Raw genomic sequence first — 14,645 nt, 5'->3', positions numbered from 1 at the left:
ATCAACCGTTGTGGAAGAGACTCGAACGGGTTTCAGGCACCAAGATGGTGCTCTCACTTCATCAATCACACTGTGTTCCTGTCTTCGCCACGGTAGTCTTCTCCGGAAAGTGACGGTAGAAACAAATTGTTTAATGATATTTCCCCACTACCACAGTCAACGGAAGCACCGCATTGCTCCAAAAAACCGATACCAAGAATTACATCGTGCGAACAACGAGATAGAACCATAAATTCGGATACAATTACTTTTCCAGCCAATGAAACACTGACAACACATACACCAAGAGGATTAAGACACTCGCCACCTACACCCCGAAAGGTGATTGTATCGTTCCATGAAAACATAACTTTGCGACCTAAGCGGTTTCTGAAGGCGAGGCTCATCACAGACACAGTAGCCCCAGTGTCAACTAACGCCATAGTCGGTATTCCATCAATCAACACATTCACTTTGTTTTTCAGCATCACAATAGGCAGAGGTATATCTTGAAAACAGCGTCCGGCGAGCACACCTCCATTGGCCGCGGATGCTAGTTTCCCGGCGGCGGCGGCGGCGGAGAACGACACTGAGGAGACGGCGAGCGACGAGAACGGTTGGATGGTGGTGTCAAACTCCGCTCGGATGCTGGCGAATCGCTGCATCTAGTCTCACGCGAAAAACGGTCCCTCGGAAACAAGTCAGTTGTCCGCATGTCATATGAAGCACCGGGTCTTGGTGGCGAAGACATGGCTGGTGTCTTTCGTGATTGGCGGCGTTGGTGGCTGCAATACCGAGCGATATGCCCAGTGGAACCACAGTTGTAGCACACGGTAGGGTCACAGTTTATGCGGTATTCGTTGGAACGAATCCTGGGCCGCTGCTGTCGGCGAGGAAGTTCGTTATCAGGCGATGAACGGGTTTCTGCCATTCTCTGGAATCCACTGTATTCGCCGTAAGTCACATCTCGGTAGTAGGGTCGGTACTGTCCTTGCCGCAGCGGGACGTAGTCCGGCTGAGAGTCCTGAGTATAAGAACGCGGCTGTCCTCGTCGTGATCCAGCGTCATAGGCAGGGCCCCTATCGTAGAGACGTGGCTGATACTGAGGTGTGGTGTTAGAATCCTCAATGCCCTCCGTCACTCGGTGCGAGGAGAATGAAGCAATGTTTCGCTCGAACTCTGTTGGCAGGTAGGGGGGATGATTCTTGGGTGGTGTGCCACTTGCGCGTACAGGCCGAGTTCTTCGCGTACTATTTGTCGGATTGTTGACGCAAGATCAAGCGCTTGGTTGCTGTCTATACTCGCGATAGTCGTCACATTGGCTAGCCTGCCGAACTTCGGCGTGATGCGCCTCGTCTTTAGTTGCTCAAAACTGCGGCAATGGCGAATGACATCGGCGACAGATGTCATGGTGTCTTTCGCGATGAAAAAACTGTAAATATCCTCGGCGATTCCTTTTAGAATGGGCCCGACTTTGTCTTCCTCAGACATTCTGGAGTCAATCATCCTACATAGCTTTATTACTTCCTCAATGTAGGTCGTGCAAGTTTCACCTGGCACTAGAGCGCGTTGCATTAGCGTCTGTTCTGCTCTTTTCTTTTTCGTTGTTGGGTCACCGAAACGCTTTTTAATCTCAGAAACAAATCTGTCCCACGTCGTTAGCGTTTCCTCCCGATTCTCGTACCAGATTAATGCAGCATCCGTCAGAAAGAACGCGACGTACAAAAGCTGAGACGCGGCATCCCATTTGTTGGCGGCGCTCACCCGTTTGTAATGGATGAGCCAAGCCTCGACGTCTTCATCTGGTCTGCCGGCGTAGGGACGAGCATCTCTCAGCTGTGGAGCTGAACTGGTCGGCGCAGAAGTCGAGAGGGGTCGGTGTTCATCTGCGTTGTGGTACATGTCCAGCCCAGATCGATTCGGTGGAAGTCCAGCTAGGCGACGGCTCCGTCGAAGAACTTGCGGTTCAGCCTCCGTCTTCGGGTGTGGATTACCCAGCACTTCCACCACAACTGTTACAGTGAGCTGTGAGGAAATGGCTTTATTTACAAGAGGTGAGCGATGGTCGTTCGCGGCAGCGCACTGTGATCTTGCAAGACTCTTCGTCTTCCTCTCCTCTTCTCTGCCTTTTAATAGCCCGTTACAATATTAAGTAGTCAACAATACCAGTATCCGTATTCCTAAATGCAATACAAATACAACATTATTTGCTAGGCCACAACAAGATTCGCAATCCAGAACAGTGGCACGCATTTTGAAAATCACACACACCAAATAACCATCCAGCTCGTATGATGTTTCTGTGACTGCAATGCGGCATGCCAGGAAATAAAAATCGCAAAGTTAGCTCACATCATTCAAGCTTAGAAAAAAATTTTTTGTAGTAGTGTTAAAATTTCGGGCTTTCTTTATTTCAGGCGGCAGGCTGTTCCACATTTTGCTCCTATTTCGAACGGTACCGGTGGAAAAAAATTAGGATATATATATATATATATATATATATATATATATATATATATTCGTTTATGCTGCAACGCCACTCGCGGCATTTCGCAGGCCGTGGAAGCGCACCAAATGCGCTGCAGCAGGGAGACGTACGCCTCCTTCCGCTTCGCCATAAATGTCGCTGCCTGGCTGCTCGTGCACGACAGTACGCTCAACGATGTCACCAACGTAGCGAACGAAGTCTGGCAGGCCCTGGCGGATGTTCTCAGCGACCAGCAACGGACGCTGCTTGGAGACCACGTACCGCCATCCAAGGAAGCCTACTTAACCGCGCTCCTTGAGCACCATAGAATCTCCAAGCCCGACAAGGTGAGTCGGGACATGCTGTGACATGTATACCTGTCGTCTGAATGACACAAGTTTAAGCCATTAACGTGTCGCCGCAGTAGCAGACGCCTGGCGGGAAATCTGAATATAGCCTAATAGCAACGGTTCAGGAATCATTTTCTGAGAGTTTCTTGTACAGCCCTTAGATGTGCGCGCTGCCTCCACACTTTTAAAAATAAGAGATTGTCGGGCACTCGTTTTCGGAGAGTACTTTCTTGCCCCATATTTAACTCTGTTTTCAGGAGTGAATCTTGTTGAGTCAGAATACAGTGACTTTCCCAGAATGGGTCAAAGCACTCCTTAACGCTGCACGTAGCCGATCAGCATAGAACCCCACCGAAGAATTAGCTGTATGACTCGCGAAAAAGAATAGCAGAACTTGGGCCAATATTGGGCATTTTAATTGTTTTGGACAGATTTCCTCCCGTGCCGATGGTAAAGATAGCTAAATACGAGCACTGAGACAAAAAAAAAGCATAGGAAAAGGTTAAAAAAAAGTGATAGAATAGGCCTCAAACTTTTGACTCCTAGACGCACTGCAAATTGCGAGCATGAGACGGTATCCACTACACCACACTAAAAAATGGTACATGAGTTTATAATTCCGAATGTCATAAGTAATGTTTGTGATCTTTCTACATTTTCTTGTTTAGAAGTGCAGATTTTTGTGTCTCCACGCATCTCAAAACCAGCCGGACTATAGCGAACGTGCTTACCGCGTTTTTTTATGCTTCGTCAGACAAGAACGTCTATCCGACATGTTTTTCTATAGTCGAAAAAAATGACCGAGCAGCCGATTATATGAACGGCATGTGCACTGCGCTAAGTGGTTAGTCAGTTCTGCGTACGAGACATCACGTTTTTGAAGTTTACACAAAGTAATTTAGTTTATTTTTTTCCCACCCCGTGGACATACTTTCGGTAATTCTTGTTCACGGTCTTGTTCACGTTCTACTACTAAAGCCAGAATAGTTTACTGTAGCCATACCGTGCGTGATGGTCGTAGCGAAAAACATTAACATTTTCATAACAACAATGTCATAGGTGTTCTCGTTCAGTTTTGACCGTGACCGATTGAATAAAATATTATTTGTTTATTTAACCACACAGATCCGAAGCTAAAAACGCGCATATTAGAAGTTCCAGTGCCTTCCAGTGTGCTGAAACTCGCTGGCGCGCTCTACGAACGCTGTTCCTTTTGTTAATCGTCTCTAACGTCTCAACAAACAAGTTCCGTACGTTTCACTGCATATATGTGTTTATTCACTAGTGCTAATCGCTCGCGGTGTACCGACGCATCTAAGTGTAATCAGGAGCAGGAGTATAACCACGTTTTACTCTCTCATGTCTGAAGAGTATATGGGCATTTTACTGTCTCAAAAAGAGGTGGAGTAGAGAGCAGTTTCACTCTCTCATTTTATATAGAGTGAAAATGAATTTCACTCTACCTGATGCTTTGCGAGAGTAGAACCCTCTCAAGAGTAACTTGGCCGTATTATTCCTGCGATACCCTCCACAGTCTTTAGAGTGCAGTGGTCCAAAGGACGCGCGCCGCTGTTACAATATCTGGTGGATGGCACCGTATACATGCAAGCCTAAGTGGTTATATCATACAGCGTTGTCGGGGGAAAAGAGTTACCCCCAGTTTTGCTCACTGTGAGATCTTCAGAAACAGCGAAGCGGGGTTTCCTCCTATTTTTTGTGTGTGTGTGATTCTCTGCGATATTTTTTAGGTTTTCTGTGAGTGTCTGTGGTTCCGTTATTTTTTGAGGTATACACACTCGGAGAGAATCATTCGGCAGCCCTGGATAGAGTAAAATTAGTCGCTATTCACAATCGAGCCGCACTCACCGCACAATGACCAGATGGAGCTGCGTTGCTCACACTGCCCCATCTCAAAGTCTTCGGCATTCGCCGTTAGGGGCGCGTAGAAAACAGACGCGTGCTCACGTCCCTCATGTATTCCGGCCACAATCCACCGACAGATGCAGGGCGCGAAACGCGCGCATCGCGTTCCATTTTCATGAAACACGTCTCATGGTTGATGTTTTTATCCGTTAGGCTATGTATCCTGGCGCTGCTGTCAGACTGGAAAACTCGACTGAACGGTGCCTATACTGGGAACCGAAGCGTGACATGTGACACGGACACTCTTGTAACTCGCAGTGCAAGAATCGCTCCGCTTTTATAAGAGGCAGAGGCCAATTTTCGGCGACGCTGCTTGTGGGGTCCTTCCGCAACGGTTTTAGATGCGGAGCATCTTATACTCGCGTCTTGTAGTGCGCCGTCCGCGCCGTCCGCGCCGTCCGCACCGCTTCTCGAACATTTGACAGCTGACGCGCGCGCATGCGCCGTCGCGCCGTCGCCCACTCTTCCACCATCTGTGCATCCCTTCCTCCTATACACACCGCGCGCGCTTCACTCCTCCACCATCTGTGCACCCTTCCTCCTCTACACACCGCGTTCGACATCTACAATTCCCCTGATTCTCCAGTGGACGCGCATGTGGCGTCGCGCTTCGAGAACATTCAACAGCTGACAGTGCATGCGCCGTCGTGCTGTATATATACTCAAGGTCGGCGCTCGCTCGCTCAGTTGCCGCTCGTCGGTTGGTTTGTACGGCGCGTCGACGTCCAAGGTCGCGGTGAAATGAATTCCAACGAATCCACAAACACAATGATCGACGTCCCTTCGACCAGCGCCGCCCTTTCGCATACGTGTGTACGTGTTCACTCATTTAACACCCCCTCCTACAACCACGTTAACCAATTTAGCCATCGACCCAAGTAAGTCGCAATTTAACACCCCATTTCACAACCACGTTAACCAATTTAGCCATCGACCCAAGTAAGTCGCACTTTAACACCCCGTTAACCAATTATATGGTCCGCATCCTCCTCAGTGTTCCCCCGAGGGAAGCTGCGGGCAATTTTTTTGCAAAATGTATTCATCAGGTATGCTGAAAATGCAACGTTTTTCGCAGTCCCGTAGCTCGCTTCAAGTGGGAAGCTCCACGGCTGTGAGATGAGCTACCATGGCATGTGTCTACCCTGCGCAGTCAAAAAAGGACACTTTGTAAATTCTGAAGTGTGTTCGGCTAACGCTTGTGTCCATTGAAACAGGGTTGGGCAGCAATGGAACAGGGTGCGCTCGTCTCCCTTCTTGCACGCGTAAGCATGCTGCAGAGCTCAACGACGCGCCACGCAAGCAAAGCACGAGCGCTTTAGGGTGTGATGCGAGGCCCGACTGGCGCGACCGGCATTCCTTGGCGCCGTTCGGGACAAATGGGGCGATTTGTAATAAGAGCACTGATGCCCGAATCACAGTCACAATTCTCGCTTGTAGCGTCAATTGACCTTTGTCGTGTAAATACTGGCTGCGAAAATATCTGAATTGCATCAAGCGTCACATGATTGATTAGTCCATGGTCAGGTCCGTCGTTCCAGTACAGCTGGGTTTCCTAAATATACTCCTAAGGAAACTCTGGCGCTATTGTCAATGGAAGCTGCAACGCATGACGCTTCAGCGAGCATGGAAAATATAGGTGTAACATGGATTTGCCTAGTCTTCGTACTTTACGTTCGTTCTGGCTTTACGTGACTTGAAGCTGCTTTGTCACAAAACAACCATCGGCAAACGTTCGGCAGTTACGCTTCGATACCGTAATCTTTTAGGCTTACCACTTCAAATCGAACCACAAATCTAAAAACGGTATGTTCTTTCCTTCGAAACAAAACCAAAACGCATCAACAAACAAAGCCACAAGTGTGTTCGCTGCTCGTCAGCACGAAGACTAGGCGAATCATGTCATAACCATAATCCCCATGTTCGCTCGACAATCGCACGCCAGTGTCCCCTTTGGTTAATTTTAGTAATCTCTATGGAAACAGCACCGAGAGTACTAAAACCTAGAGCAAGCTTTGACGTTTTCATCGCGTGTTGGGCCAACGCCTCCTCTAGAAAGATGCCTGCGGCTTGAGCCTAAGAGCTGGTTCTTAACCCTCTCCTCCCCCACTCCACCAAACAGTGTCGGCTGCGAGCGCTCGCTGCGGCGGCCGCTTTAAACTTTGCTGCCTCTGAGAATAAAGCAATGTTTCTTGCCGTCTCGGAGGCATCGCGGTCGTGTCTGTATGATGGCGTCTTTTCCGAATCCAGCGGAAGCAGTAGGCAGTGGATGGATGGATGGATGCATGGATGGATATGGCTGTACCCTTTAGATCGGGCGGTGGCTAGCGCCACCAAGCCGTAATACTTAATGAACCCAAAACTATATTTATTTTTTTTCTTAAAAAGTTGATTTGAGGATTCGTACTTTGCAGTGAAGAGTTTAATTTTCACTCATGCCTTGACATTAGCCACCAATCAGATAACCTCCTTCTAGTTAAGTCTACTTGCTTAAAGTCTATTTTGCCCTCCCGGTCCCTAAACCCCAGTGCTTTGAAAAACTCTGCGCCATCATCCTGAACTATAGGGTGAAGCCCTTTACAGAACATTATCAAGTGTTCGGCAGTTTCTTCTTCCTCTCCACACGCACTGCATACTGTGTCTACCCCTTCGTATTTGGCCCGATATGTCTTGGTTCGCAGTACTCCCGTTCTGGCCTCAAACAGTAGAGAACTACCCCGAGTATTATCATAGATCCTTTCCTTGGCAATTTCCTGCTTAAACGTTCGATAGATCTCTAGTGCGGACTTTTTAATCATGCCCATTCTCCACATGTCAGTCTCCGTTTCCTTCACTTTCTTCTTAACCGATAGTTCTTTTTGGTTTGGCCACCTGCTGTTTTCTAAGTATTTACCAGTCAACTTCCTGGTTCGCTTCCTCCATTTTGTATCAACATTCTTCATGTACAAGTAGCTGAAAACCTTCCTAGCCCAACGCTAGGAAGGTAGTAGTGTCGGCTGTGAGCGCTTTTTGCGGAGAAAGCACTGGACTACGAGGAACCTCCCGTCCCCCTGAGAAAGCGTGCGACATCGCAGGCATCTTTCTAGAGGACGCGTTGGTTGGGCCGACAAGGTGAGCTTCTCTAATGTGACGTTATGCTCCCTTTTTTCATTTTCCTCCTCCACGTTGGCACCGTTCCAATGCGTGGGCGCTTGCGACTTCAGGCCGAATCCCCCCGACTTTCATGGAATATGGGGGGGAGGGCGCTTCAATGAACCTTCGCTATAATAATAATAATAATAATAATAATAATAATAATAATAATAATAATAATAATAATAATAATAATAATAATAATAATAATAATAATATAATTGCTGGGATTTGATGTCCTGAGAACTTCGCTGCCCCTGATATTGCACGTCTTTGTATAATGGTCAAGCGGATGTACGGAGGATTAACGGCAAACCTCCGGAGCAAGCTTCTTCATCATCATTCACTTCGTAGATGTGGCGTCTTTTTCTTTTTGTAGCGTACGCCCTGTAATGAACTTGCACGTCTGCGAGTAGTCTATTCTTATCGCAATTGTGATTTCAGGTCGACGCCTTCTACTCCGTTGTGCCTGCCATGACCAAGGAGCCGCTGTACAATTACGTGACCGTGAAGGCCTCCTTTTGGAGCCACATGCGGGACCCAGAGTTGAAGGACATGATGTGGGCACGCCATTTAGAGTTATCGACCCACCTTAAGGGTTACAGCCTGTTGCCACGTGAACTGAGTTTCCCGTGGTGGGAAGCTGGGGCACCCTACGCCATAGCACTGGGTGGACTCGGCGTTCGAATGGCCGCCACGCTGTATTTCCAAATGCTGGCCAAACAGTCCAACGGCAATCGGACCAACATGAACAACTTCAAGTAAGCAGTATGATTCAATTCGTTTGTCTTTGATTTGTTTAGGGGAAATGCTCAGATGTCTCATCAAACCCGGAATGTTACCATCGGTGTCAATGTGAGTGATGCCAGAAAAAGAAATCATTCTAAAAGAAACGGGGCTTGCAAACACGGACTCAAAAGGGAAACGGGACACCAAAAACACCTATGACTTCCTTCAGGACACGGCAAACGGCTATGACTCCCTTTTTTCTCCTTCCTTGCACATCCTGTTTTGTTTAGAAACCGACTAGCTGGGCCTTCTGTTACTTCAAACATGTCGTTGCACGATGTGACGACACCAAGAAGTCACACAGATCTTCAAAAGTGGTGACGTCACAACGTTTCGGATCACCATAAATTGTGGCGCCATATTGACTATACAGTAATGTTTTATACGAGGGAGTGATTATATACCAGTGCGCAGCTGTGGCGGAGAAATAAACGGAAGAGGAGAAACGATGTGGAGGCCGGTCTCTGCCACCTCCTGCGAACTCCTTGGCTTGCGCGAAGAGAGGGGAGTTGAAGCATACGCAGTAAGGGTGGTCTCACCGCACTTGGCCGCCGCCGGTGTCCGTAACCACATCGCATGAAATTAGAAAAGAAAAAAACCTAGTATCAATGACACAGTGGGGCTTGAGCCCGGGTCCGCTGTGTGCCAGCTCAGTCTTCTACCACTGAGCCATGCCGGTGATTGGGACTTTTCGGCAAACTTGCCTTAGGCAGGCTTGATGTCGGGAAAGCAATCGTGCTAATACGACTTATAAAGTGTCCTAAGACAGCGAAGAACAACCAGTCGTCGCATAATGCGAATAGCGTAACGATTGGATCGTCCAATGCTCCAACCCATTACAAAAGCTTGTTATTGTTTCCCTAATAACTGTGGCGCATACCTACTTCAGGCATAATTTCTCATCATCGTCAGCCACTTCGTGAACAATCGGCACAAAATTCTTTGCAAGTGTTTAACGGATACAACTGTTTTCAGAAGAATCGCGAAAGATAGCATAGTGAATGCCAGCCTACTACCCAAAATTTTTTTATTCTTAATGCCATAGTGGGTATCAAGCAAGCGCGCTTGCTGCAGTTACCCAATGAGTGTTTGGAAAAGGCTCTGAGAGGCCGCTCTTCTAGCTTTCGCTGTGACTATTCTGCGCTTTCCGCGCAAGCCTGGCGTTTTTTTTAACACTCATACGCTTTTTCAAACGCTATCAAGGATATTTCACATTTTTTCTGCCCCAATAGCCTAGTCATCCTTAAGCTTTACGTAGACTATTAAATGCCAAGCAGCTTACGGTGGAGTTCAACCCGTGGACGGCACCACGGGTGACCTGATTTCGAACTCATAACAGCTTTCGCTCTAAAAACTTGTGCAACACATCTCCAAGTAATCATCAAATCGCCTTCCTATCGGAGTTTCTTGCCTCACGAATTGATCACTGTAAGAACATTTTGAATCTGTCAGGTGCGAGCTCATTTCTAGTTGTCTTCAGAACGTAATGATAAAATCCTGGTTTCTTGATGTGCCAGAATATTTGGCTCAATCGATCACAGCAGCTTCGACTACCGACGGTTAGCGTTTCGTGATCGTGCTAAATTGTTGCCGGCTGCCTTTAAGTGTATGCTGGTTCCATAACAGAGGTGACCGACTGTTGCAGCCACTCAATCACCAACGAATAGTAAGTGTCCCTTTTGCATTCGCTTAAAACTACCAAAAGCACCTTTCTCCCTACTTCCCCACCCCCCGCGCTGAAGCTTCCAGCGCACTTATGAAGTCTTAAGTGGCCACGTAGCGCAAAAATATCACACAGGACAAGAAGGGACGAAAACGAGCGCTGGTGTTCGTCCCTTCACTAGCACTGTGTCAAGTTTTTGCAATACGTGATCAGCTATACGCGTTACCAACGTGCCCAGCTTCTTGTCACGATGAGGTGTTGCACTCTCTCCGCGATTGGCGCACCCTTGAACAAGGTATGATGTCAGAGATAACATGATCGGGTGACGTCATAATGGCGCCGCGCGGGTGCCGCAAGATTGTAGGTGTTTTAACGCGATAGTAATAGAGAGCTCGTGTCACAGAAATTCCGGCGTTGGCGTTGTCGGTTATGAGCGAAAAATCATCATCTTACGTATGATCGAAAAATCGAGAACGACGCAAATAAAACAACGATAAACAATCGTGGGTCGGAGTGAGTACCGAACCAGGGTCGTTTGGGTCCGCGTGAGGACAGGACCCGGGTCGTTTGCATGGCAACCGGATGTTCTACCACACAGCCACGCTTTTTTTATTTTTTATTTCCGATTAAAATTCACACGCGGGATGATGAAGTTAAATATATAATCGCTTTACAGTGAAAGTAACTTCCTTTTTTTGGAAATACAGTGAAAGTAGCTTTTATGCTTTCCAAACGCGCTTCCTGTATACATGCTTCGCAGTGCGACATGAAATATTGCTGTAATAATGTGGGGTACAAGCACCCATTGCCAATGGACGTTAAAACTTGATTGTCATAGTGTCGTCGTGATTTAAAACCGTTCATCCACTATATGAAAGGCACACACGCTACATCGGTTATTCCCTTAAGGCCAGGTAGTGGGTGCATAGCTAGTTCGAAAGGATTTCATGCACTAATAGCGAATTACATTGAGAGAACAGGAGTAGAGGGGCCGGGCAGTAGGGCGTGGGAGATGGAGCACTGAGAGCATGCAGGGTCACTCGACCTGCCAATGGAATGCGGCGGGCTCCCGGAGAGCAGATTAGAGGGGGATAGGTGGGGTGACCATGTTACCGGAACAGCAGCAAAATACGCCTGATATCGGTCGGTCACTTCTTCATTAGCCTAATACGTAGTAATTTTGTGCAACGGTGCATTTGGCAGAGGTCCAGCTATCATGTTCGCCACCCGAAAACAACAGCGGAACAGTGGTTTCAAGCTACACATGGTTGCTACCATTGCCATTGCACTCGGCAGATGAAGAAAAATTGGGAGTCAGTGACGTTCAGAGACTACGTGACTCGTCATACTGCGCCTATTCCGCTTTTCAGGCGAGAGCATTACAAACTGCTCCCAGCTCCTCTCGGCGCAGCGAAAGCGCTCGCGCTCTGCCAATGGATGATAGTGCTCCTGCAACTGTTCGACCACTGAAACGCGCCGGCTCTGAAGAGAGTACTTTCGGTGGGGTTTTTGAGTGCACCTGCTCCCACGGTGGAATTCGCCATAAGTGTGTGAAGTACTCACTAGGAACAGGAAATTGCTATCGCGTTCAAAATGGGGGACCCCAAAGCAAGGCGAAGCTTTAGGTTCCCCTATAGTTTTGGTCGTGACAACGTGACATGCTTACATCATTGATGAAGTTGTGCGACATTGGGATCATGCGACCTTTCGTGAAACTATCGTGTAACTTTTGACTGACTCTGATTATTTGGCGGAGAACGAAGGTGATGAATATGTTCGTTTGGTAATTATTTGAACTGAGCTAGACACGTGGGCAACCGAAGCCGACGCGTGCTCAGAATCACAGCATATTTATTGGATGAAAGATGGCTAATGCTCAAAGAAAATAGGGCAGCGTGATCTCATTCATCAAACAAACGTTTTTGCGGATGACGTGAGCAGGTGACAATGTTGCCGTCATGACGAACGCTTATAAGGGCTACGTGATTGCCTCGAACAGGAAAGGTGACTGTTTCTTGAATTTTGTGGTGCGCGTGTGTCTCGAAGCGCTAACAAGTTTGGAATGTTGATAGTGACGGGATTCAAAACTCTGTGCGCGCGTTTTCTTGAAATATTAAAATTAAATTATGATAGGTTGTTTAGGGACCCTTTAAAAGCCAGACTACTAAGATATACAAACATTCGTGTCAGTAGTACAGTCCCGATCAAAAGTACGCAGGCCTAGCTTCCTTAGAAATACATGAGGGAGTGGCCCTGCAACTTTTGACACCCCCCCCCCCCCCCATCACCCCGTACATGAAAACGTTCTGCAAACGCGGTCGCAGGTGTCTGGCACCTTCCGCCAAGGAGGACGCCGACGTGGTCGATGACATTCCGGCCGCGGCCGCCGCTCTGCGCGTGGTCTGGAAAGCCTGGCAGAAAGCGAAGGCCCGAAACTCGAGCCTCGAGATGAGACTGGGTCCTGCGCAAAGTGATGCCGTCCTGTTTGTCTCCCACTGCTATTTCTCGTGCGGCCGAGACGAGTACCACGAGCTGCTCTGCAACGTGCCCCTGATGCACTCCCACGACTTCGCGCGCCAGTACGGGTGCGCCAAGGGATCCCACATGAACCCGGAGAAGAAGTGCAACATAACCATTTAGCTTTGCGCGCGTGCGGGCAGACGCCTCCTAGAGTTGCCAACGACGAGTTTTAGGTGGCTTTACGGTGCTATAAACACGAATGCTTTATTACTGATCCGTGAAGTAACCGTTCTGAAGTGAACTACTTCTTGGGTTCTCTTTCCCGGAAAATCATTCATGGTGCCATCTTGCGTTGTTTTTAAAATAATAACTACCACGCATAGGTGTTGAAACAATGCAATGACAGTGTAAAGTAGAACGCGAGTTTTTTTTTTTTTTATTATGACCGAGTGAGATGAAACTCTCATAATTTTGTACGTCGTTTCAGCAATTGAAAGGTATTTGAGTGTTTTGTTTTCACACTGGACATTACACCTTTCATCTTGCTGACATGAAAGCAATGCAAAATGTCAAACATTGGAAAAATAAACATAGCCGTTGATGTTCACTACAAAAGTTAACATGCTGTCTTGCAATGCCGAAATTATCTTCCTCGTGTCTGTTTAGTCATCTTGGAACGTTTCAAACTTCGGAGTATAAATTTTCTCATATTTTTCGTAGCTTACTTTCTGAGCCTTTCTCAGTAGATTGTTTTAGCAGTGTCAGATAATCAGGCCTCAGAACATGGGAAGCGTTAGGTAAGTTGCGTCCGTCAAGAAAGCAGCAAGTGTAGCAATTCAGCGCTGTGACTTAGAACAAAATTTCATAGCCTATTAGCCAGCAGCATATAATGAAAGAAGTTGACTGTTTTCGAGCTCCTTTTTCTTCAGATGCGAAGCGTCTTATGGTCGAGCTCAATTCATTGTGTTCGATCATTAGATGCACACAGTGTCTGCTAGCGAGTTTTTGTGTCGTTAGGAACATTGCTTAACGATTTCGAGTACTATTCGTACTCCAGGCTTGAAGAGCAGTGATCCGTTCTAGTAACTCTTTACGATCGCATGTGTGTTTAGAAGAAGTGGTTAACAATTTACAGTACTTGGTACTGTACTATGGGAGAGCTCAAAGCCGTCCCTGTGCAGATGCAGCATGATCAAAAAAGCTGACTGTTCGCATTGCAAAACCATTCACTCGCCCCCTTTGTGCATACAGTAGGTGCATTTTGACCTGCAAAGTAGTGCTGGTGAGAGATTTTTTCTGTGCATTGTTGAGCAATAAATATTTGCAGCGTGCACGTTAAATCAAAGTGGATTGCGAGTCTTTCTGTACAGTTGGAGTCTTTTATCTCTAATTTCTCATCACTAACAATTGACATGTTTCAGTACCAAACAGTGGTCCATAAACTGCGTGCTTTCCGCCTCCCCAGGCTTCGCTTGTGCGCAACGCCACGATGAGCGCCAGCGTCAACGCCACCGCCAGTGCAAGCGTTAGAATCCACGGTTTCGCGTCTGCACAAAGTTCCTTTTAGTGGGATTGTAAGAAGGAAGGAAGGAAAAAAATGGCAGCATATCCACGGAGTGAATGATGGAGAGTGGGGCGAAGCATTCGTCCGTCCTTTCGTTCTTGCTTCCGTCCGTCCATGCGTCTGACTGTGTGACCGTCCATGCTTCCATCCGCCCGTCCGTGCGTGCGTCTGTTTGTTCGTCCATGCATCGCCACCGCCAGTGCAAGCGTTAGAATCCACGGTTTCGCGTCTGCACAAAGTTCCTTTTAGTGGGATTGTAAGAAGGAAGGAAGGAAAAAAATGGCAGCATATCCACGGAGTGAATGATGGAGAGTGGGGCGA

At 47.6% G+C, this 14,645-nt stretch overlaps 1 protein-coding gene across 1 annotated transcript in view; it reads left to right on the top strand.

The window, feature by feature from the left end:
* LOC142772230 (endothelin-converting enzyme 1-like) overlaps positions 1 to 14,073 on the top strand; it is a 70,660-nt gene extending 56,587 nt beyond the window's left edge. Inside the window, exons 6-8 of the mRNA XM_075874426.1 lie at positions 2,536 to 2,793; positions 8,293 to 8,609; positions 12,625 to 14,073. Of these exons, the coding sequence (XP_075730541.1) occupies positions 2,536 to 2,793; positions 8,293 to 8,609; positions 12,625 to 12,940 (891 nt within the window). The 3' untranslated portion in view covers positions 12,941 to 14,073. The remainder of the gene's footprint in view (positions 1 to 2,535; positions 2,794 to 8,292; positions 8,610 to 12,624) is intronic.
* The last annotated feature ends 572 nt before the right edge of the window (positions 14,074 to 14,645 follow it).

This window comes from Rhipicephalus microplus, chromosome 9 (assembly GCF_043290135.1).
Source record: "Rhipicephalus microplus isolate Deutch F79 chromosome 9, USDA_Rmic, whole genome shotgun sequence".
NCBI lineage: Eukaryota > Metazoa > Arthropoda > Arachnida > Ixodida > Ixodidae > Rhipicephalus > Rhipicephalus microplus.
This window is presented reverse-complemented; position numbering and strand designations above follow the sequence as displayed.